Genomic DNA, 23,306 nt, shown 5'->3' on the forward strand with positions numbered 1-23,306 from the left:
CACTTACAATGCCTAAGAATGGACTTGGACACTGTAGGGATACAGGGCTACTACACCTTTATCCTCACCACTGGTATAGTGCACCCAGCTAGAGGGGTGACTGATCTATGCTAGGGCAGTGGGTTGTAGGCATGGCACACAGGGATGTGTGTCATGTCGACTCTTCACTTTGTTCTTCACCAAAACATGAAGCCTGCAAAGGCAAAGGCAGCATGTGAGTGTAATGGTACAGGATCTCCACGGTGGCACAATAAGTGCTGCAGCCCTTAGAGGCCGTCTCTGGACACAGTACCCTGGGTACCTGTGGTACCATTTACCAGGGGCTGACCTGTGGCCAGAGAAGCCAATCGGATTTAGGCTTGAATGCAGTTTTAGGGAAAGAATACGGGCCCTGGGTTCCTGATTAGCAGACACCTAGGGCACACTCAGTCAAAGCACATCAGCAATTCAGCTGAAAGTGGGGGCAACCATGCAGAAAGAGGGCACTTTCTCACAGATTAGGATCAGTATCAGTAAAAAGAATTTAAGACCTCTATCATAACCACCTCCTTTTTCAGAGTATTAGCACATACAAGGCAGTAATTATGGGTTAGACTGCACTGCTATTGTTACAGAATGGACTGCTAGCAAAAGAGGTTTCATAACATAAACAAATTCGATTTTTAGTAGATCGAAGCAAAAAAAAATAATGGAATCAGTCCAAAGGTGTCATCCATAACAAAGCGATAGCAGTGCAGAGAGTGACAGTAGCTATCTCAAAGGCACCTGAGAATTTTAAGTGATCTTCAACTGTTACGACAACTGATATAGAGGAAGTCCACACAAACAGTTGAAGGGGCTGGGATGTAAAAACAACACTTTGTAAACATCTTTGTTCTGACTGAAATTCACTTTTTATACCAACTGCATAGGTGAGATACACCCAGTAGTACCAATAAAGGGAAAATGTGGTATTAATCATAAGTACCCACAAACTGTCAACTTAAAAAAAAAAATCTTACCGCAGTTACTTCACGGTTCCCACTTTTGAATGTTTTGTCCACAGCTATACTTCCATCCCAAATGTTTCTAAAGGAATAGAAAATGGAAGGAAGTCAACCAGTGAAATAAACCAAATATAAAAACATTTCTATAAAATGTAGCTGTTGCCGTTTCTGTCCCTGTAGCTCTACAATGCAAGTGGTTTTACGGAGTTCCAAAATCACATAATTTTACCCAAAAAATGCTTATTTCATGTATTAGCTACAGTGACCTTCCCCTCTAATATCTATATGCTGAGCGTGGTGCCAATGTAAGAGGTTTGATGTCCCTAGGGTCCTCAATATACTGTTCAAGGGTGGGAATTGAACCTGATCAATGTGCTCTCTCATACTATCTGTTGTTCATTTCTCTTTAGTATATACCACAAGGTAAACGTTTGTGAAGGTTTCTCTTTTCTTAGGCCTCATTTGAGGTTAATGCCCTATTTCGCTTTTTGCCCTATCCGATGTGTGTCTTTGCCCTTGAGTACTTTATTTTATATTTGTTTATTGGTTTCTAAAGTGCGCACTCCTCTCCGGAGGGATATCTTGGCCCTAGATATGAGAGGTCTGAAATCTCTTCTTCGCTGTAGGGTGGCTGTTGATAGGTCGTGATTTACTACGACCCTGCTGTCTTCAACTAGCAGTATTCTAGTTTTCTTGTTCACCGTAAGGTGCTTCTTTTTGTTTGTGGTCAGTTATTTTGTGCAACAAAATCTGTCTCTCAATGCTGGCTGGCTGGCTCTCTTGAATGCCATTCCACTATGTGTGCCATAAGAATTCCAACAGGGCTAGCCTTGCATATTGGGGGGGGGGGGGGGGGGTATGTTGCAAAATATTAGTCAAGCAAGTATAGATGTCACTGCCCTTGCACTCTTCCTTCAAATTTCAGGGCCAAATATTAACCCTTCTGGATTGGTTGTCACGTTTCTCCTTCATAAGCTGTGCTTGAGATCCCAGTGAGGCCACCGTGGTGTAGGTCAGATGCTCTGCCTTTCTACTGAGTCCAGTGAGGGCACTGTAGCTTCAACCTGCGGTTCATGGACTGCAGGTCATCTCTTACTCCTTCGACGTCTTACTTTATCTCGGTTCGTAACTTTGCCTTTTCCGTAGTAAAGGTAGTCTTGCAGATAGTTTCGAATTCCTAAAGACAGTTCTTTAAGCCCACATGGGACAAAGAAGAGGCAGCTACCAGCAAAGACATAATTGTGACTGCCCCAATAGCTGTGCTGGGGTTCACATTTACTCAGGAATTTGTCAATCACACCATCTCCCATGTGCTTGGGGGGTCTGGGTCGGAGCGAGTCCACTAAGTAACTTAAAAATCAGCACACACCATCCCATCTCACCGCACTGGGCTAATCCGCCACTGAGTTTGTGGGATGCAAAAACAAAGAGGTGGGGAGGAAGAAGAGTGGAGCTCACCAAAGGCACATAGAACCAGTAAGGCTCATCTTACGAGAATGACTTTGATTTGCACCCTTAATGGGTTTATGGCTCTGTCCCTCCTTATAAAGTCCCACGGGAGGTGCTGTGTTGACACTGCTTGGTTTTTCTTCTACAACCATTGGTCTTGGGGCTCATACCATGGAGCAGTCATTCATTTTCATTTATCCGAGCTCTCTTCAGGGCTATCTTCACTTTCTTTACCTGGCTTGCATTCAGGACGAAGGTTAATCCATGCTGATAGTGTCACTTCCCTGTAGGGTCACCACAGTACTCCTATGTCGCAATCTTGCACCAGGTCAGTATGCACCTGTGGCCGCCTTTCATCCCAGAACGGAGGCGCTCTGAGGCTGAATCTAGTTGTCCCTCTGTTTGGAAGGAGAATAGGAAGCTCTTTGATGTTGGCATCTAGTCTAGCTAGGGTGGGACCCCTTGCACTGCACAATCAAGGGCAACGTCTTGGATTCAGTTAGCAGGAGCCGGCAGTCATATCTGCTTAGTGAAGTTTGTGCAGGGATCTAAAAACAGTCCATGCTTCATGCGCTGATTTCTCTATCTCCACCGGTGCCTTGGTGCAGGTCACATTAGGCTGGCACCGCCATCTTTGTTTTAGCCGGCAGCCGCTCATCTGATCGCTGCTCTTGTTTGTACCCAGGAGGCAGCTGCCATAGAGTCCCCTCCCCACCTAAACCTCTAAACTATAGTGCCTCACTCAGCAGCCCATCTTGGGACCAGTGTTTTATGTTCCAGGTTGGGATTTCTGGTCTTAGTGGGGGCACGGGCAACATGCTATGATCATCAGAGTACCGCCATCTTAACCAGAGCTCCATTCTTCACCTTTTGAATACACCAGGCACATGAAAGTTTGAGATAGCTCCCTTGCTGTGCCCGTAGCTGGCGCCTACCTGCTGCCCTGATACCAGTTCCTCATCCATTTCTTTTAAGCCTCAAGAGGCAAAGACAAGGACAGCTGAGACCAAATGTGAGAATACAGTGAAACATATTAAATTGGTAAAGCATTATTCATTTTATACTCCTGACCACACTCCAGAACAGGGATCTGCACAGGAACTGTGAGGAATATGCAGGTAGATAAGAGTATCCACGAGAGAGATCAATACCATAGGTAAGTAATTTTCACTTTAGATGAAATACTTCTATTTACAGATTCCTCACCTTATGAATAGATACAATATCCCTTTCCAGGTGGTTGGGCTCAAGCAGTCGTCAGACCAGAAAATCTTGCAGCACGGAACAAGCGAAATGGCCATGTCTTCTCACTTCCGAATCAAAATAATATTGCTTTGTAAATGTGAGAAGGGAAGTCCATATTGCTGCACGACAAATATCTGACCTGGGAACTCCCCTGGCCAAAGCAAAGGTCACTCTGGTTGAATGAGCGCAAACTCCTTCCTGTGGTTCTTTTTAGCAAAGGCATACCAGATTTTAATGGCAAGGATAATCCATTGTGACAGAGTTCTGTTCTGGGCCGCCACGCACTCCTGTTGCCCACCTATCCGATTTAGACTGGATTGTTAGACCTGAACTCTTTTGTCTAATCAATATAAAAACTGACTGCCCATAGAGGGTCTGGCTGAGAAAAACTCTTCTCTTTGGTGGGATGTGACGATAGGTGGGGAATGTGAAAAGACTAACTACCCCATAAGGAAAAGGGCAACACTTCAGGCACGAAAGACACTTTAGTTCTCATGACAAGCTTGTCTGGATAAACATAGCTAAACGGAGGAAGAGCATAAGAGCACTTGCAGCTCAATGATGCATCACACTAAAATAATGAAGACCAAAAACGCATCTCTAAAGATCCAAATCTGCAGCTGGGTAGGGGTTCAAATGCCCCCCCTCCCCAATCAGGGACGTCAGGTCCAAATTAAGGTCTCATTTGGGCATACAACACATAAAAGGATAAGCTGAGTACATACATGTTAGCCACTTTAAAACAATCAACACAGTAGGAGACTTGAACAGAGAAGGTGTGAGACAAAGGAACACCGATAAGGTTTCAATGTAGCCTATAACTGTGTTCAATGCACAGTCTTGCTTGGCCAATAAATGAGTAAACAGTACAATATCAGAAAGGTGTGCTTTCAAAGCATCCACTCTCGATTTACAGAACAAGCAACAACCCATCCAGCATAAACCAACCTGGAGGCGCAACAAACTAACAGGATAATGTCAACCACCTCTTGCAGCAGGACAAAAGAGCTCGGATGTCCCCGCTCAATCACCAGGCATGCAGAAGACAGCTCTAGAGGTTGTGGTGCAGAACCTGCCCTATCTACTGCGAGAGGAGATCTGCTCTGGAAGACAACTCTGGTAAGATTCCCCAACGCCAGTATGGAGCGATCATAATAAAATGGGATCAATCCTTGTGCAGCTTCCATTTCTTGGGTCATGCTACCCTAGTCGCCAGAATTGGCGAGGGGGTAGTATTCCAAAGCGTATGACATCTTACACAACATGTTTGGATAAAGCCAAACCAAAGTTAGCATTAACCGCGAGGATTATAATGCACTTAAGAGTATATGGTATGGCAATATCATAGAACAGCTATAAGGACATGGTTCAGCTCATGCTAGAGCACCATCTCACACATAACCAAGCACTCTGCCTCCAGGATTGTTAAGGCCTGCCATAGGAATGACTTATAGGTTACTGTGTCTCTATATATTAGGTTAGATATAGGTATAGTATACCTAAGCAAGGGGTGATTACACGACCTTGCCCTAGCTGAGTGATCAGCCAGTTGTGTCAGTTTGGATGGCCAGCCAGGGGTGGCATAATACATGCTGCAGCCCCTGGTAGGCCTTGGATGCACCTATGCCCTGGGTACCTAGGGTACACTATACAGGGGCTGATAAGGTGAACCAATTCCCAATTGTGGATGTACCTAAAGTACATGGTGTAAATTTAGAGAGAGTGCATCTGGGCTGTGGGTCTGATCAGCAGGCCCACAGCCACATCTAAGTCGAAAACCAGAGAAGCAAAAGCAAAAAGTGGAGGTGACCATGGGAAGCAGACCCTACTCTCCTACAGGCTAAAAGATCAGAATCATTTTTTTTTAAAACATATTTTATTGAAGATTTATCATCATACAACGGTACATGCAACCTCTCATCATCATTTGTGCAATATGCCCACTTTTATACCCCAACGTTTGCTCACGCCGCCCCCTCCCCCCCCCCCGCCCCCCCACCACCCCCCTGGCTAGTGCGGGCATGTAACTTCCAAATCTCAATAACACATGTTACTCAGTTAGCAGTTGTACAGTCTCTGATTGTTGTAAGGTCGAAGCATTACACTGAAATTCTATGTGCCCTAGCCCTCATCTTCTTGTTGGCGATCTATCAAAGCCTGAACTAAGGCCTACCACGCCCTTGCTTGATCTAAGGCCCTCTCCTGATGCGATCATTGGGCTTGTTGCATCCGGATCGTACTTTCACTCCGCCCGCCAGCGCCTGTGTGATGGACCCTCCCTCGACTTCCAGTGCATGGTAATCTCTCTCTTAGCTAAAATGAGCCCTAGGTCTATAAATTTGCTTGTTATCTTCGTCTTGGGTGTGTGAGGGAACCCAAGCAATACACATGTGGCCATGTCGTACGACAACTCCCTGCCCGTGACATCATTCAAAAGTGTACCCACTTCTGTCCAATAACTCCCCAGGCTCTGGCAGTCCCACAGCATATGCTCCAGTTCCACCCCCTCTGTTAAGCATCTGGGGCATGCAGCATTTTGCACCTGGAAGTGCCTCTGAATTCTTCTCGGCGTCAAGTAGGCTCGGTGCACTATGTAAAATTGTATCAATTGAAGCTGTGCGTTACGAGTGCCCTTCCAGGCCCTCTTGAGGATCTGTCCCCATGTAGTATCTGGCAGCTGACGGCCAGTGCTTGTTTCCCATTTCAATTTTAGAGCAGTTAAAGGTGGTAACCCTTCGTGCAGCATCCGCGACTGGAGGCACGTGACCGCTTTAAAGGTCCCCGCCGCCATCACCACATATTGGCATGCCATTTAGTCTGAGGTTCTGATTGCCCCTTCTTCCAGTGTTTCCTAATTGCACTCGTTACCGCCGCATGGAGCAAAAAGTCCCCATTCGGGAGGTCATATCTTTCTTGTAGTGCCTGAAAAGACAACAGTTCACCCTCATCATACAAATCCCCTACCATCTGGACTCCCATGTGCTCCCATTCCTCTAGAGCAGCCCAGTCCCCTCCATGTGGAAGTGCTGTCAGCATTCCCAGTGGGATCTCAGGAGCATATGGGTGCAAGACTCCCGCTTTACGTTGGCTACGGTTCCAGCATGATCTCAAGGTGCTTTATTCCAGCGATAGGTCTCTGGAGAGAAGAGCTTGTTGTAGGACTATATAGGACAGGATATGTCTTTGAATCCCCGTGCCTTTCCCTTGCTCAGGGCCCCGAAACTCTGCAGCCACCGCCTGTGTAAGAATCTGCAGTTGTGCTGCCAGATAGTAAAGTTCAAAATCTGGAACCGCTAGTCCCCCTTCCAATCTTGGCCACATAAGTGTTCCCAAGGCTATTCGCTTCCTGCCAGTTCCCCACAGAAAACCAACGACCATCGTTCTCAATTCTTTAAACAACGATGGTGTGATCCAAATCGGTAGTGTCCTAAAGTTATAAAGTAGCCTCGGCAACGCCACCATTTTAAGTAAGGCTATCCTCCCCATCACTGACAGCGGAAGCGTGGACCAAAATGCCATGCATCCTTTCAAGGCCCTCACACAGCGTCCTATGTTACCAACTAGGATATCGGTAGCAGCATGGTAGATCCGAACTCCCAGATACGTGAGGCACGCCGGCTCCCACTTTATCCCCTGGGGGAGAGCTGAGACCATCTCGCATGGTCGTACAGGATAAACACATGTCTTACGCCAATTCACCTTGAGTCCCGATCGGTTTCCACATTTTGTTAGCAGCGTAATTGCACCCTGCAGTGCCCCCTCTGTATTTTCCAGATACAAGATTAAATCATCTGTATATAACGATATGCGTTGAGGTATTGCATTATATCTCAGTCCATCATAGTGCAGTCCTGACCTCGCCTGCACCGCCAGCGGTTCTATTGCTAGCGCAAACAGCAGGGGGGAAAGGGAACATCCCTGCCTCGTTCCCCGTAGTACTGGGTATTGGGTGGAAATCAGTGTCACCAACCTCACTCTTGCTACCGCCGAAGAATATAACACTCTAACCCAGCTCCCAAACCGCTCGCCTAAACGGAACCGGTTCAGCACTCTGCCAAGATATGTCAATTCCAAGCTATCAAAAGCTTTTTCAATGTCGACCGATAGGATCACTGGCATGGCTAGGCCATGTTGCGCGGTCCCCATGATCCTGATGAGCCGTCTAATATTGGAAGAAGTGTTTCTAGTTGGTAAAATACCGGCCTGATCTGGATGGACTAGGGAGGTCATATGAGGCAACAATCGAGTCGCCAAAATTCTACTCAGGATTTTGTAGTCTGTCGTCAGCATAGATAACGGTTTATAGGACGTTACATCCTCACCATCCCTACCTGGCTTCAGCAGAGGGATAATCAGTGCCTCTCTCATAGAAGACGGCAACCGACCCAGTTCTCTAGCTTCTTTATAGATCTCGAGTAAACGGGGCGCCAATAAATCAACGTATTGCACATAAAATTCTACCGGCAACCCGTCTACTCCCGGGGTTTTCTTCCGGGTCATTTGCTTGATAGCTATTTGGATCTTGGTGACAGTGATGTCTTGTCCTAGTGCGTCGGTCTGCTCCTCTTCCAGCTGAGGCAGTTGGATTTCTGCCAAATATTCTTCAATTTCTTCATCTTCTACCCTCAAGCTACTCTGGTACAATGACTCATAATAGCCCAAGAACCGCGTTATGATCTCGTGTTGGGTGTATACTATATTACCGGAAACTGACTCTATGGCCAGGACCGGGATGCCTCTCGGCGCCGGGTCGGCCAACCACGCCAGCAATGCCCCAGCCTTGTCCCCCTGCGCGTGCATCTTCGCTGTGTAAGCCTTATGATCAAAACAGCGCAATCTCTCTACCTCCGTTGCTGTTAGTTCTTTTGCCTCCAGTAGTCGCGTTTGCAATTGCAATGCTGGCTGCTCTGGTCGCTGTCGCTCCAGTGCCCTCAGTTTTTCTTCAGCCTTATCTATATAAGTCAGCAACACCTTCCTCATTCCCGTATGTTTGCTGATACAGAGCCCTCGTATCACCACCTTGAAGGCATCCCACCGCTCTAGAAGACGCTGTGCCCGCATTTTCGGCAAAATATTGTTCTATGCCCTCTCGTATAGCTACTTGGTAGACCTGATCCTCCAGCGTTTCAGGGCGTAATTGCCATGTAGGTACGACTAATCTAGCCCTCCACCACAACGGACAGTAGCAGTGAATTGTGATCTGAAATGTTTCTGGCCAGGTATTCTGATGGCATTACTATTGTGGCTATCGATTGTGAACATAAGATCGTATCTATGCGTACGTGGAGCTCATGTAGAGCCGAGAAAAAGGAGTAGTCTCTATCTCTAGGGTGTTGTCTACGCCAGATATCTATAAAGTCCCATCTCTCCTGCCAGTTCCGTCTGCACTGTGCTAACCTACGTACTGGTGAATCGGCCAGCGCGGGTGTGATCTATCAAGCACAGTATCTGTGAGTGAGTTAAAATCCCCCCCCACTAGTGTCGGGTTGGTTAGGTAATGTGCCAACGCACCCGGCAAGTGCTCAAAAAATTTTGCTTGGTCAGTATTGGGTGCGTATATGCTACAAAGTGTGATCTCCTTCCATTGTAATCGTCCCTCCACTGCCACATATCTACCCTCAGGGTCCACAACATGTTGTATAGCCTGGAAAGGCACTCCTGCTCTCACCCAAATCAGCACCCCCCTAGCATACGCTGAGTACGTTGTGCAAAAGACCTGGCCCCTCCACCTACGCTGCAGCGCCAGGCCCTCTGCCTTGGTAAGGTGGGTTTCCTGCAAAAAGGCTATTTGAACTCCCCTCCTGACCAAATAGGCGTGGACTTTGTGTCGTCTTGTCATTGAATGTAAGCCGCGCACATTCCAGGAAATGCAGACCAATTCAGGTAACGTCCCCATTGCTCTCGAGACTCCCCATCCTGACTATTTCCAAGCAACTGCCCGCACCAACTTGCCCACTTATCTCAACAACTTCCCCAACTAGCATCTCCCTCCACCCCCCCAGAACAGGACCTAATAACGAACTATCAGCCCCCATCCAAACCATAGAAACCAGAACACTCAACTATGTCCCGCAGTAGTCACTGCGGTTCCGCCTTAAGGGCAAGTGGAGGGTGATCCTGGTCCGACAGGCAGCTACGCCAGCCCGCAGCCCCCATGCGCCATGATCCCTTATCAAAAGGTCTCAGCATCTGGACCCATTTGTGTAAAGGTATAAGTTCACTATTGTACTGGCCCCAGTTAATTTCAACGTTTCAACATCAATTATAGTCTTTCCCCGCCCTAAGCATCCAATACACCATCAGCAGTCCCCGTGGTGACCTCCGGGCCTCGCACACTGTCCGTTTCGGACATCTCAGTTTCCGAGCAGGTTTTATGCCCCTCCGATTCAGTTCCAGGTATTGACTGTGTCAGCTGCTCTCCTGAGAGCGCCTGCACCGCTTGCAGGGCCGCCTGCCGTCCCTCGTCCGTTTGCAACGGTGATGGTTTCTTCGACCCCTGTCGTTTCCGCCGGAGTCGCTGCGATTTACGCACTTGCGGAGCCCTCTGTGGAGCGGACTCCCAGTCCCCCCTGCGGTCCTTGCCCGCTCTATAGGTTTCTAGCCATTTATTTATTTATTTATTTATTCATTCAAAGTTTTATATAGCGCGAACAAGATCTTTACAGATATCAGAGCGCTTCACAGAGACAGGGGTAGGGGCAACAAGACTGAACAGAAATAATGGGAGCAGTATAATAGTCAATAACATAATAGGAAAACAATAGTGTACAGAAAACATACCAATATACAATCAGGTAACAAGTAATATAAGACGGCGCAAAGTCATTGATCCCGTTACAATAGAGTTCAGGTAAACTTTGGATGTAGGGATGGCTTATACCAAATTCTAAGGATAGAGAGAGCAAGGGGTGGGGGCATCAGGCGGGTGATTCAGCAAACTAAAGTGTATTATATAGTGGTCGGTAGTAGGAGAGTAGCATAATAGTGTCACAATCAAATAAAAATATAGTGCCAAGAATCTGTCAGGAGGTCAAAATACCAAACGATGCAGAGTCTCTTATCCAACAACTATAAAGTTCAGGTGAAATTGGCCATAAGGATGGTTTTCACCTCTTTCTTGAAGAATGCAGTGGAGGAGATAAGCCTGGTTTCAGGAGGGAGTGCATTCCAGATCCTGGGAGCCATTCCTGAGAAGGAGCGTTTGTATGTTTTTTCCTTCCGGAATCTACGAGGTTTCAGGAGTAGATTTTTTGTACTTCTATTGGATCTCGAACCTCCTGATATAGACAACTTTTGAGCGAGGTAGTTGGGTGCCTTGTGATGCACGGCCGAGTGTGTCATAACGGCAATTTTTAGCTGTATTCTGGCTTCAAAAGGCAACCAGTTTAGAGATTTTAAGTCTGGGGATATATGCGAATGTTTTCTTGAGCCAGTAATGAGTCTCGCGGCAGCGTTCAGGGAGGCTCTTAGGGGTGCTGTTGTGGATAGCGGGAGTCCGCTGAGGGCCATGTCCATGCTTCATCAGGGGTATGGAAGAACTGCGTGGCTCCATCCAATATGACCCTCAGTTTTGCTGGAAAGAGCAAGGAGTACTGGATTCCCTCGGTACTGAGTTCCCTCTTAATCGGCAGGAACGACACTCGGAGCCTCTGAGTCTCGAACGTGTAGTCCGGGAAGATGTTCACTTTGCTGTTACCCACCAGATAAGGCCCCGATGTGCGTGCCCGGTGGAGTAGCAAATCCCTGTCCTTGTAATGAAGCAGCTTTGCCACTACTGGTCTTGGTGGGCGACCCGGTGGTGGAAGACGCGCTGGGACTGTGTGTGCTCGCTCAAGCGTGAAGAATGTGGACAGGCCCTCCAGGGCCACCATAGACTTCAACCAGGTTTCAAGATAGCCGATCATGTCTTCCCCCTCTTCTTTTTCCAGAAGGCCCACCACGCGTATATTATTGCGCCTATTTCTGCTTTCGGAATCCTCTGCTCTCTTTTCCAGGGTTTTTATACGTTCCAGGGCGTCTGCCATTTTGCTCTCGAGGATCGCCTGGGCCGGTGTTAGCTCCTAGAGCGTATCTTCGGCTGTTTTCACTCTATCCGATAACTTAGAATGATCCGCTCGCAGTAGGCCCAACCCTGTCGCCACCTGAGCAATGTCTTGTTGTAGGGCTTCTCGAGATGCCGCTATGGCCTCCAAAATGCGGTCCAGCTGTTGTTGCAGATCAGCTGTCCCCTGCTTCGTCTGGTCAGAAGTTTCAGCGTCTGCGCCCCCCTCAGTTTTCCCCTTGGGTTTACCCATAGTCATGCAAGCTTTCTCTTAGGTTTAGGCAGAGGTGTGGGTTCGTAATTAATTCGCTGCTGACCGTGTGTTGCCTCGTCGATGAAGTGCTAAGCGTGCAGCCGGTCCAATACCGCCCCCACACCTTCCAACCGGGCGAGCCCTTGCGCAGTTCAAAGTTCTCTTGTTTGCGTGGTCCCAGCACCAGCTACCAGACCCATAAAATCAGAGTTGGTGTCAGCAGTCTATAGGCCCTACCTGTCCTTACATCAGCTCCTCCGGTTTACACATAGTCTACCAACTCACTCTTCGGCAGGTCCGGTCCAGGGCCAGGGAAATCACAATGGCCTCTACTGCCTCTAGTAAGTGTCTGGCAGCTATAACGCACTATCCTCCCTGTACTCTGTCCCTTCGGAGCTCCTTCTCAGGTGGTCTCCACAGCAGCTAAAACGTGTCGCGCTGTCACCCCTTCATAGTTGCCCTTGTCTCTGGTGATCGCAAGTGTTCCCACTGGTCCCGCAGGGCCCACGCTCGCCTCCGTTGATCTTGCTATCCCCCCTCGCCGACCAGCCACCTCCAATGCCGCCACCAAAATTCAGATCCCGTCTGGTCGCTGCTGAGGTTTGCGCCGCTCACCGCCGCCGCTTGTTGCACATCCCGCACCACCCCAGGCTCGCAGGACACAGCTCGCCCGCGTCCACCTCCGCAGATCGGGGTCCCCGGTCTACTGCGCCCCACTTACCCGGGTGACTGTCTGTAGGCCAGCTCCGCACGGTCCTCCTCCACACCTCGGTCGCGGCTCCTCCACTCGTCCCTGCCCTCGGTGGCGGGGCACAAACGGGTTGCAGCTCCGATCTCCGCGCCCCTTGGTCTTAAACGTAAAACGTAAACGTGGTTACTTATATAGCGCACGTATCACCCCCGCAAAGGGGTCTCACGGCGCTTGCTTAGGGAACCCGTCCTGGTATTCCCCTGTGAGATAACCCCAGGCAGGGTATCCGCAAGGTGAAAGCCAGGCATCCCGCCGCGAGGGGCGGTAGTGGAGATTAAGCAAGCTATTGCCCAGAGTCGCAGAGTGTGAACCCGTGAGTCGAGTAGGCACCGAAGCGAGATTAGTGCCGCGGGCCACCAGTCAGTAAGGCTGACCCCCCTCCGCTCTTGTCCTTGCAAGTAGTGGCTGTACGTGACCAGCCGCAGGCGCCACACACGCCAACAGCCCACGCCCTGGGTCAGCTGTTCAGGGCCCACTCCGCTGTCTGGCCTCTATCCGTTCTGGGGCGCCATTTTGCCTCCGCAGCGCCAAGTCATTCACCGCTGCCACAACTCGCGGCAGCTCCGCACACCTCCAAGTTGCCGGGTTACCTCTATTGTTCTCCCCTTCTGAAGGCACCAGCGTTCGCTGCCCTGGGATTCTCCTCGCGGCCACGGTCCAGCCACGCTTCCAGCAGCGTCATCAGGAGCTCGGGATGGCCGCCATCTCAGACCCCACTCCTCCGGTGTTTGGCTCGGCGTAGTGGATCTCTCAGGAGTCACGGAGGGTTACTAGTGTCGCGGAAATCTGCCGCTTCTCTTCCCGTACCCTTCCAATAGCTTTCCGGGCCGAAATTGCGGGTCCAAAGCTTAGTTAATCAGGATAAATCAGGGATCTGGCGCGGAGCCCCGAGCTCACGCCGCCTCTCCCATCGGCGCTCAAGCCACGCCCCATCAGAATCATAGCCCGAATATCCCAGACTCACTGTTCGGGAGGATAGACCCAAAACAGCGTCATGTCCAGAAAAGCTCTGATGAAGAGGAGCTTCTGAGAGGGAGTCAGGTGTGATTTCGGCACATTGATGGAGAACCCCAGCGAATGCAGGAGGTCGGCCGTAGACTGGAGGTGGGAGACGACAGCCTGGGGCGAGACCGCCTTCAACAGCCAGTCGTCGAGATAGGGGAAAACTGGAACCCTGATCTGCGCAGATAAGCGGAGACCACTGACATCACGCTCGTGAACACCCGAGGGGCGCTGGTAAGGCCAAAGGGGAGCATGGTAAACTGAAAGTGCTCGTGGCCTACCGTGAACCGTAGGTAATGCCGCTGGGCCGGCAGGACGGGGATGTGAATGTAAGCATCTTGCAAGTCCAACACTACCATCCAGTCTCCAGAGTCGAGGGCAGGCCAGACCTGAGCCAGCGTCAACATTTTGCACTTCTCCTTCAGAAGGAAGCAGTTGCCGTCCCTGAGATCCAAGATAGGACAGAAGCCTTTGTCCTTCTTGGGCACCAGAAAGTAGTGGGAATAGCACCCACAACCTACTTCTGGGACAGTTACTCACTCGATGGCACCCTTGGCCAAGAGTGCCGAAAATTCCTGTTGGAGAAGGGCCCGATGATCCTCCAACATGCGATGGTACTGAGGTGGCATGGATGGAGGGGTAGTCTTGAAGGGGAGGGATTAACCCCTTCAGACTATTTGCAAAACCCACCTGTCTGACTTGATGGTGGGAGTGGGGGAGGTGATGGCGAATCCTGCTGCCCACTGGCTATTGGTGGCCCTGAAAGGTCAGACTAGGAGGGTTTAGAGGCTGCTGCAGAGGGGGCTGTGGTGGACTGGCCCGCCCGCTGGCCCCCAGAAACACGGTGTTGGCTCCCACGTCCCCGGCCGCGCAGGGGCTGAACAGCTTGCGCTGGCCTGTGGCTGTGGCCGGGACGTGGAGGGGCACCCGTAGTCACAAATGGGGCGAAAAAGCAGACTGGGCAAGGTGGGTGGTGGAGAGACAAAGGACCTGGTAGTAGCCCTAGAGTCCTTAAAGCGCTCCAGCACGCTTTCTGCCTTGCCATCGAAAAGGTGACGGCCATCAAAAGGCATGTACATAAGAGTGGATTGGACATCCCCGGAAAAATCAGTCGCTCTCAACTAGGCATAGCTTCGAAGGGCGACCGAAGTGGAAATCGACCTGTCTAGTGAGTCGGCGGTGTCCAGCCCACAGCAGATGGTAAACTTTGCTGCGTCTCTCCCTTCGGCAACTGCTCGAGAGAGTACGTCCGGGCCTCCTCCGGGAACTGAGCCAGCACTTGCACAACCGTATCCCACACAGAGTGGGTGTAACGTCCCAAGCTGGAGGAAGAAAACATCTTCTTCCCAAGATGGTCCAGCTTTTTCGATTCCCTATCAGGTGGTGCGTTAGGTAATGCACCTTTTGAGGTGGAGGCTTGGACCACCAATCTCTCAGGGATGGGGTGTTGGGAGAGGAAAGTGGGGTCGATCGGGCCAGGTGGTGTCGTCGGGCAATCATCCTGTCCAAAGGAGCCCCTGTGTTGGGCCTGGACCAGGTGGCCAAAAAGATGACTGTGAGGGCTCCATTAAACAATAGCAGGAGCTCCTAAGAGCTCGCTTCCGGTTGAAGTACCATTGTCAGGTTAGTCCTGACTGCCACCGTAGGTAGTGGCAACACCACTGATTATGACGCTCCCTACTCCGTAGTCAGGGTAGGAGGAGATAACATGCCACAGTCTGGTGAGGTATCCAGATCACTGGCTTACCCCGGCTCCTCTCTCTAGTCCGGTTCATAACCTAGCTGGTCGGTTAAAGGGTCCCACGTCCTTCTCACCCTCCTCTGGCTGCCAATCTGGTCGTAAAGAGGCAGGATACACCAGGGGCACAAAAGTACCCGATCCAACTTAGTGTCTACCTAAAGGTGGAGGGCGGGGTCGACGTCGGCTGGGGACACAGCCGGCGCCAGCAGTGGACATGGTGCGGGTGGAGTCTGGGCCGGTGAAGGTGTTACAAGGTCGACCGGCACCGATCCTGATCTGGGCTTGGATCCAAGGGGACCCTGCGGTGCGGAGGCCAGAGCTGCGGGCGTTTAAGGGCCAGGGCCCCCAGCCGAGTCCGCGGGACCCGAAGGCTCGCAGGTGGAGTTGGGCTGCCCAGAGATGGCATGCATCTTTCGTAAATAGCTCAAAGCTGGGCAGGGGTTGCTCCGGTCCCGGAAAGTGAGGGAAGCTCGGAGCCAACCCTTCGGGCTCCACAAGCAGAGCCGCGGGTGGGGCACCACTCAAATCCATCGTTGCCGACGGACGGGGAGTAGTCAAAGAGTGATGATGCTTCTTCGACTTCTTTTTGTGCTTCAACTTACCTGACACTGACCTGAGTGCAAAAAGGTGGAAGAAGAATGATGGTGGCTCCTCGACTTCCTACGTAACCGGGACCTCGAGCAGCGCAGAGCCGACTGCCGGGCCTCGAGAACCTTTCGGGGAAGCTCCAGCAAAGACTTCGGATTCATGGTCCAGCAATCTGGGCACGACTTAGGGTCATGGTCGCGCCCCAGTTAGAAGAAGCACACGCGGTGCAGATCCGTCACAGACATCAGTTGGTTAGAGGAACCGCAAGCCTTGAAGCCGGGCATCCCTTGTGCACTAGGAGTCGATGGACTTGAAAATGATGCCGACAAAAGTCAAGAAAAAAAAAAATCAAAAAGTGACTGGAGGTACCGCTCTCTTCCGATCTGCGCTAGCTGGTGTGGAAAAAGATAGAACTGACATCAGCGCGACAGGGTGACGTCTATGTAGCTACCGTGATGTCATTCCGGCGACCATGATGCCGATGATGAACGAGGAGTCCACCGATGCCACCTTTCGAGGCGCAGAGGTACTGCTGACGAAAAACTTTCCGGATCCAGTCTGACCCCTGGGGGTAATTCTAAGGTAAGGAATCTATAAGTAACTGTTGCTTTCAGATGTAGTGCGGCAAGGACTCCTGGTGATCAGGGGCTATACACAAGTCAAAGTGAAGACAGCTGTTGGCACTCCAGGTGGGATCGATCCCTCGAGAGACTGGAGAGCTCCGAATCCTACTCACTTGAAACCCACGAGGTCATCCCGAAACAAAAGGGGAGGATGGGCGCAACTCAGCCACCCATGAGGGAACCCACTCCGGCCCCCCTGACAACAGTAGTGGTGATCCCACGGCCATGCACTCCACGTTGCACCTACACTTGGACGAAGTCCTTGCTGCCATAGCGGACACCAAGTCAACCCTCCATCAAGACATAGGGGCAGTATCGTGGGGCTGGGTCTACTACGTGCGGAACACCAGAAGCTGGCTGACCGAGTTAAGGAAGTGGAGATAACAGTGGATGAGCTTGTACCGGAACACAAATAAAGCGGAGGTCTGCCTCAACGAACTTACAGCCTATGTCTGAACTGGAACGTAGAGCCGAAGATGCAGAAGGGTGGAACAGGAGGAATAACATAAGAATAGTAGGCATTCCAGAAGGCACTGAGGGCTCAGACTTGACAGTGTTCTTAGAAAAATGGCTGAAAAAGGTAATGCCACCAGACTCCCTCTTCAAGTTCTTTGCCATAGAAAGGGCCCTACCGGGTGCCGTGCATCCTCCCGCCCGTGACGTCATCCGAGACCGATGGTTGCCAAACTACTACACTTTAAAGACTGAGATTCCATACTGCAGCAGTCTAGAACCAGAGGCCTTACACAGGCCTTACATCCTAGACAACAGCAAGGTATTAATGTTTCCAGATTTCATGGCGCGTGTGCAGGCGCAGCAAGCATCCTTCATCGAAGTGAAAAGGGCTTTGCGAGAGGCGGACCTACAATATTCTTTGATCTTCCCAGCGAAGCTTCGTATCATATTGGACGGCTCCACACACTTCTGCCAAAGCCCAGAGGAAACTTGGACCTGGCTGGTAGCATATGGGAAAGGTGCACACACAACGGGGCCTCCGGAGGCAGAAACGCACAGAGGGCTTAAATCACAAACGACCCAAGAAATAGAGTGCACTAAAGAAACCCACGATATCACAGACACAAGAAGATAGGAGGGTCGCCCTACAAACTGTTGCATCGTTAATGTCATCCCAAAACTCTTGAAAACACATGGGGTCATCTTCAGAGCAGCTTGCGAGGTTGTCGGACTCTGAGGTAGACATCCTAAGTTATCTTAGACAAAGAGGGGCACAGGTAGGGACAGACAGACTCTTATCGCCTAAACGGATCAATGATTCATTTAGAGATTACTATGCTGCATTGTAAGAGGAGCCTAGAGAATTACATGAAATTGATCTAACAGCTTATCTGGGGGGCTTAGAACTCCAGAAGATAGACCGAACAGCACAGAAAGACCTTGGGGCAGTGATCAAGGCACAAGAGATCAGTATAGCAGTTAAGGAAATGGCCATAGGTAAGACACGTGGAACGGACGGTCTCCCAGCAGAATTTTACTGTACTTATGTTACCATCCTGGCACCACAACTGGAAAAACTGTGCAGCTTCACTGCAGAGGGGACAATTACCTGTGTCCACTAGGGAGACACTGGTGGTCTCGTTGCCAAAAACCAAGCCAGATTTACAGAGTACGGCAGACTTAAGGCTATTGGCGATGTTAAACCTGGATTTGGAGTAAAGTTTTGGCCACCATATAAATGCCCTACATGCAGAGACTTGTCCATGTGGACCAGTATGGGTTTATCCCGACGAGGTCAACCTCTAATAACTTGTAGAGATTATACCAGGTGTTATTCCACAAGGACATGGCGATGTTTCCTAATGTGGTGGTCGTAGCTGTAGACCTGGTAAAGGCCTTTGATTCCCTCCAATCGGATTTCTATTCGGAGTGATGGGGGCCATGGGAGTAGGATGAGAGTGGCTTAAGTTGGTTAGCCTGCTCTACTCGAACCCCACAGCAAGGGTGCGTACAAGCGTGCTAGTGTCTGAGTCCTACCCCACCTATAGAGGAACGAGGCAGGCATGCCCATTATTTCCACTGCTCTTCGCTTTGGCGCCATTGGTGGAGCACTTCCGCCGAATGGGGGAAAGATATGGGATCACCCTACACGGCTCGGTGCACAAGTTACTTACCTTCGGTAACGATATATCTGTAAGAAACAGTAGTTAGTATTAGATTCCTTACCTTAGAATACCCCCAGGCGTCAGACTGGATCCGGAAACTTGCGCGTCGGTAGGCGTCGTCTACGGCTCCGCGTTCGTTGTCGGCGCCGGGATGACGTCGCCGGAGTACTTAGCCGCCGCCCCCGCGCGCTGATATCAGTTCTTATACACAGCTTTTCCTCGCCAGAAAACACAGAACCATGATAAAAACCAACACTGGTGCCATAAAAACTAGAGCCCTAAAAGGAGATGACCTTAACCCTAGATATCGGTTCGCAGAACGGGGAGGATGGGTGGGGCGATAAGGAATCTAATACTAACTACTGTTTCTTACAGATATATCATTACCGAAGGTAAGTAACTTGTGCATCTGAAAGAAACAGATTAGTATTAGATTCCTTACCTTAGAATAGATACCCCAGCAATACCAACCCCGGGGGTGGGTCTGCAAACCAATGACCACAGCAGAAAGTCCTGGAGAACGGAACTGCCGAAAAAGCCATCTCTCCTGACTTGGCTGTCCAGGCAGTAGTGTCTTGCGAACGTGTGCAGCGAGGCCCACGTAGCTGCCTGACAGATGTCCTGCAAGGGGACTCCCCGGCCCAGGGCAGTAGTACCCGCCGTGGCCCGAGTGGACTGGGCACAAAGCCCCACCGGAGGCTCCTTTCGAGCCAAAGAGTAACAAGCCTTGATGCACAACACGACCCACCGAGAGATGGTCCGTTTGTGCACCGCCCGTCCCTTCTTAGCGCCCACCGTAACCAACCAACAGTTGGGCATCCACCCGGAACTGGCGTGTGCGATCCAAGTAGAAAGAGAGCACACGTTTTGGGTCCAGACGGTGGAGCCTCTCTTCCTCTTTCGAGGGATGCGGAGGTGGAAAGAAGGTGGGCAAGGTGATGGACTGCCCGATGTGGAAGGCTGTGACTACCTTGGGCAGGAAAGAGGGTCGCGTCCGCAACACAACTTTGTCCGGATAGACTGAAAGGAAAGGAGGCTTAGAAGAAAGGGCCTGGAGCTCACTCACTCTCCTGGCAGAGGTGATGGCAACCAGGAAAGCGGTCTTCAGAGTAAGTAGGCGAAGAGGAAAGTTATGAAGTGGCTCAAAGGGAGCGCACATCAGAAAGGTAAGAACAAGGTTCAAGTCCCACTGAGGCATCACGAAAGGGACTGGAGGAAACATATGGGTGAGGCCCTTCAAGAACCTATTTACAATGGGGGACTTGAACAACGAGGGCTGATCAGGTAGCCTTAAGAAGGCGGAAATGGCCAAGAGGTAGCCCTTCAGAGTGCCCAGAGCAGAGCCCTGCTGTGCAAGAAAAATAAGAAAGAGGAGAACCTTTGAAAGAGGGGCAGAAAGGGGATCCACAGCCTTTGCTGTGCACCATGCCACAAACTTGTTCCACCTGCAGGTGTATACCGATTTTGTGGAGGGACGCCTGGCTGCCAGAATGACATTACAGACTTGAGGAGGCAAGTCAAATGGCCTCAACTGCCGCCGCTCAATCTCCACGCATGTAAGTGGAGACTGGACATGTTCGGGTGGAGGACCGTCCCCTGCTGCTGCGACAGAAGGTCCTCCTAAAGAGGCAGAAGAATCGGGGGATCAACAGACAGGCTGAGTAGCGCGGGATACTAGAACCTCCGTGCACAGTCCGGAGCCACAAGGATGACTCGGGCCCGGTCGCGCCTGATCTTCTTCAGCACTCTGGGCAGAAGTGGTATAGGCGGAAAGGCGCACAATAGACTGCAACTCCACTCGGGACGAAAAGCATCTCCAAGCGAGTGCCGCCTTGGAAATTCCAACGCGCAGAACTGATGACATTGCCCGTTCTCTTCTGTGGCGAATAGAGGGAGGGGTCACCTCGAAGGGGAGGAAGTAGCCCCTTCGGACGATTTGCAGCACCCACCTGTCCGAGGTGATGTCGCGCCAATGGAGGAGGTGATGGCAAACCCTGCCCCCCACTGGCGTCTCGTGGGCCTGAAAGCTTGGACTAGGAAGGCTTTGAGGCTGTGTCTGCGGGGGGTGGATGTGGACGGGCCGCGCCGTTGTCCCCGGGCACCGCCACGGCGATTACCACGTCCGCCACCGCGCTGGATGGTAGTCTACGGCCCGTGGCTGGCAGGACGTGTGGGGCGCCTCTTCCTTGGCCACGAAAGGGACGAAAGGCAGCAGATTGCAGGCACGGGGCCGACAGGCCCAAGGACTTGGCTGTAGCCCTGGAGTCCTTAAAGCGCGGATCTGCCTTGTCGCCAAAGAGGCGACGGCCATCAAACGGCATGGCCATAAGAGTGTTTTGGACATCAGCCGAAAAGTTGGCGGACCTCAGCCAGGCGTGGCGACGAATCGCCACCGTCGTTGCCATCGCTCTACCCAGCGAGTCCGTGGTATCCAGTCCACATCTGATGGAGTAACGTGCCGCATCTCGACCCTCCGCAAGGGCTTGGGCGTGTTTAGTCCGGGCCTCCTCCGGACATTGTGGCAGCACGTCCGCGACCGTGTCCCACAGAGAGTGGGTATAACGGCCCAAGGTGTTAACTGACCGCAATCCCAAACTCAGGGAGAAGAACATCTTTTTGCCGTATTGCTCGTACCTCTTGGATTCCCGATCGGGGGGAGCCGTCGGGAATGCAGTCTGGGAGTTAGAGGCCTGGATGACCAGGCTCTCGGGGGTGGGGTGGGTTGACAGGAAGGAAGGGTCGCCCGGAACCGGGCGGTGGCATCTGGCCACGTTCCTATCTACAGGAGGACCTGTAGCGGGCCTGGACCAAGTGCCCAGAAGAACGTCAAACAAGGCCCGATTAAACGGCAACAGAGGCTCCGAAGAGCTTGCCTGCGGTTTAAAGACCTCAGTGAGGAGGTTAGTCCTCACTGCCGCGACGGGGAGCTCAAGGGATAAGGCCTTGGCCGCCCGCGTCAACACCACACTATAGGCTGCCCCTTCCTCTGTAGCCACGGTAGGAGGGGAGACAAAGCCAGTGTCCGGCGAGGTGTCCAGACCACTGGCATCCCCTAGCTCACCTGTCAAGTCCTGATAAGACTGGCACTCCCGTGTCAGAGGGTCCTCATATCCCACCCAATCCGCCTCACCACCCATCTCCTGGTATTCAGGGTCAGAAGATGGGGCCGGATCAAAGAAGCAAAAATCTCCCATCGGCGTCGAAAAGCGTCGTCGAGCGACGCCGTTCCGACGTCGGAACCGGACCGAGGGAGGGACTGGGGACGGTGTCGACCGAGGTCGCCGCCGTGGGCGACACCCTAGGAGCCAGCGCCGGCGAGGTCGTAAGGTCGACCGGCGACGACCCGGATCCGGCGGACTCCTGCGGCGTCGGGACCGAAGTCGCCATCGGCACCGGGGCCGAAGCACCCGACGGTGCCCGGGCCGAAGCACCCGGCCCGCATGGGCTCCCAGTCGGAGCCGCGGGGCCCGAAGGCGCTGCGGAACCCGACGGAGGAGTGAGCGCTCATGGCCGAGAGGAAGGCGTCAATCTCCTCCGGCGTTGCGTTCTACCCAGGGCCTGGCGGGAATGGAGCAGGCTGCGACGCCTGCGGCTCCGACGGAGCCGCGTGGGTGGTGTCACCCGAACCCCCGGCTGCGTCGGGGGGAGTCGGAAGAGCGATGTCCCCTCTTCGACTTCTTATGCCTCTTACCTGAGGACTTGGAGCTCGAGGAGTGGTGTCGATCCTCCGAGCCGTGATGACTCCGGCCCCGCGACTGGTCCCTCGACCTACTTCGGGACCTGAACATTGAACGGCGCGGGGCCAACTGCTGGAGCTCGAGGCGCTTGCGGGACCGCTCCCACCTAGCCTTCGACGTCAAGGCCCGGCAGTCAAAAGATCAAAAAGTTAGTCAAAAAATGACTAAAGGGTACCACTGTACCCGGATCGGCGCTTGCTGGGGCGGAATAAATAGGAACGGACGTCAGCGCGCGAGGGTGGCGTCTAAGTATTCCGGCGACGTCATCCCGGCGCCAACAACGGGGCGGAGCCGCAGACGACGCCTACCGATGCGCAAGGGTACTGCTACGCAAAAGTTTCCGGATCCCGTCTGACGCCTGGGGATATTCTAAGGTAAGGAATCTAATACTAACCTGTTTCTTTCAGATACATATGATCTTGTTATATGCTGATCATATCCTACTCTACACCAGAGATGGAGGAACGGATATATAGAAGGCATTTCATATTATACAGGAATTTTCCAAACTGTCGGGACTCAACATCAACAAACGCAAGACTCAGATTTTAATGGTGAGTTCCACACTAACTAGACCCTTGAGCCAGAACCTTGGGACAGACAAGGAACTGGCACAAATCACTCCACATTCAGCAGAAGATATTATATGAAAGGGAAAAAGTCTGAAAAATACCCCCCCCTGTGGTTGGGAGATTGGACCTACCCAAATCTCAGCTACAACGACCTCCTGGGGCGGGCAATGGCCATCCTCCCGCACAAGTTGGTGAACC

At 51.7% G+C, this 23,306-nt stretch overlaps 1 protein-coding gene across 2 annotated transcripts in view; it reads right to left on the reverse strand.

The window, feature by feature from the left end:
- Positions 1-23,306, reverse strand: part of NUP155 (nucleoporin 155) — an 898,957-nt gene that overhangs the window by 552,488 nt on the left and 323,163 nt on the right. For both annotated transcript variants that reach the window (XM_078674974.1, XM_078674975.1), the window contains one exon: positions 1,002-1,068. In XM_078674974.1, coding sequence (XP_078531100.1) covers positions 1,002-1,068 — 67 coding nt within the window. The remainder of the gene's footprint in view (positions 1-1,001; positions 1,069-23,306) is intronic.

This window comes from Lissotriton helveticus, chromosome 2_1 (genome assembly GCF_964261635.1).
Source record: "Lissotriton helveticus chromosome 2_1, aLisHel1.1, whole genome shotgun sequence".
Taxonomy (NCBI): domain Eukaryota; kingdom Metazoa; phylum Chordata; class Amphibia; order Caudata; family Salamandridae; genus Lissotriton; species Lissotriton helveticus.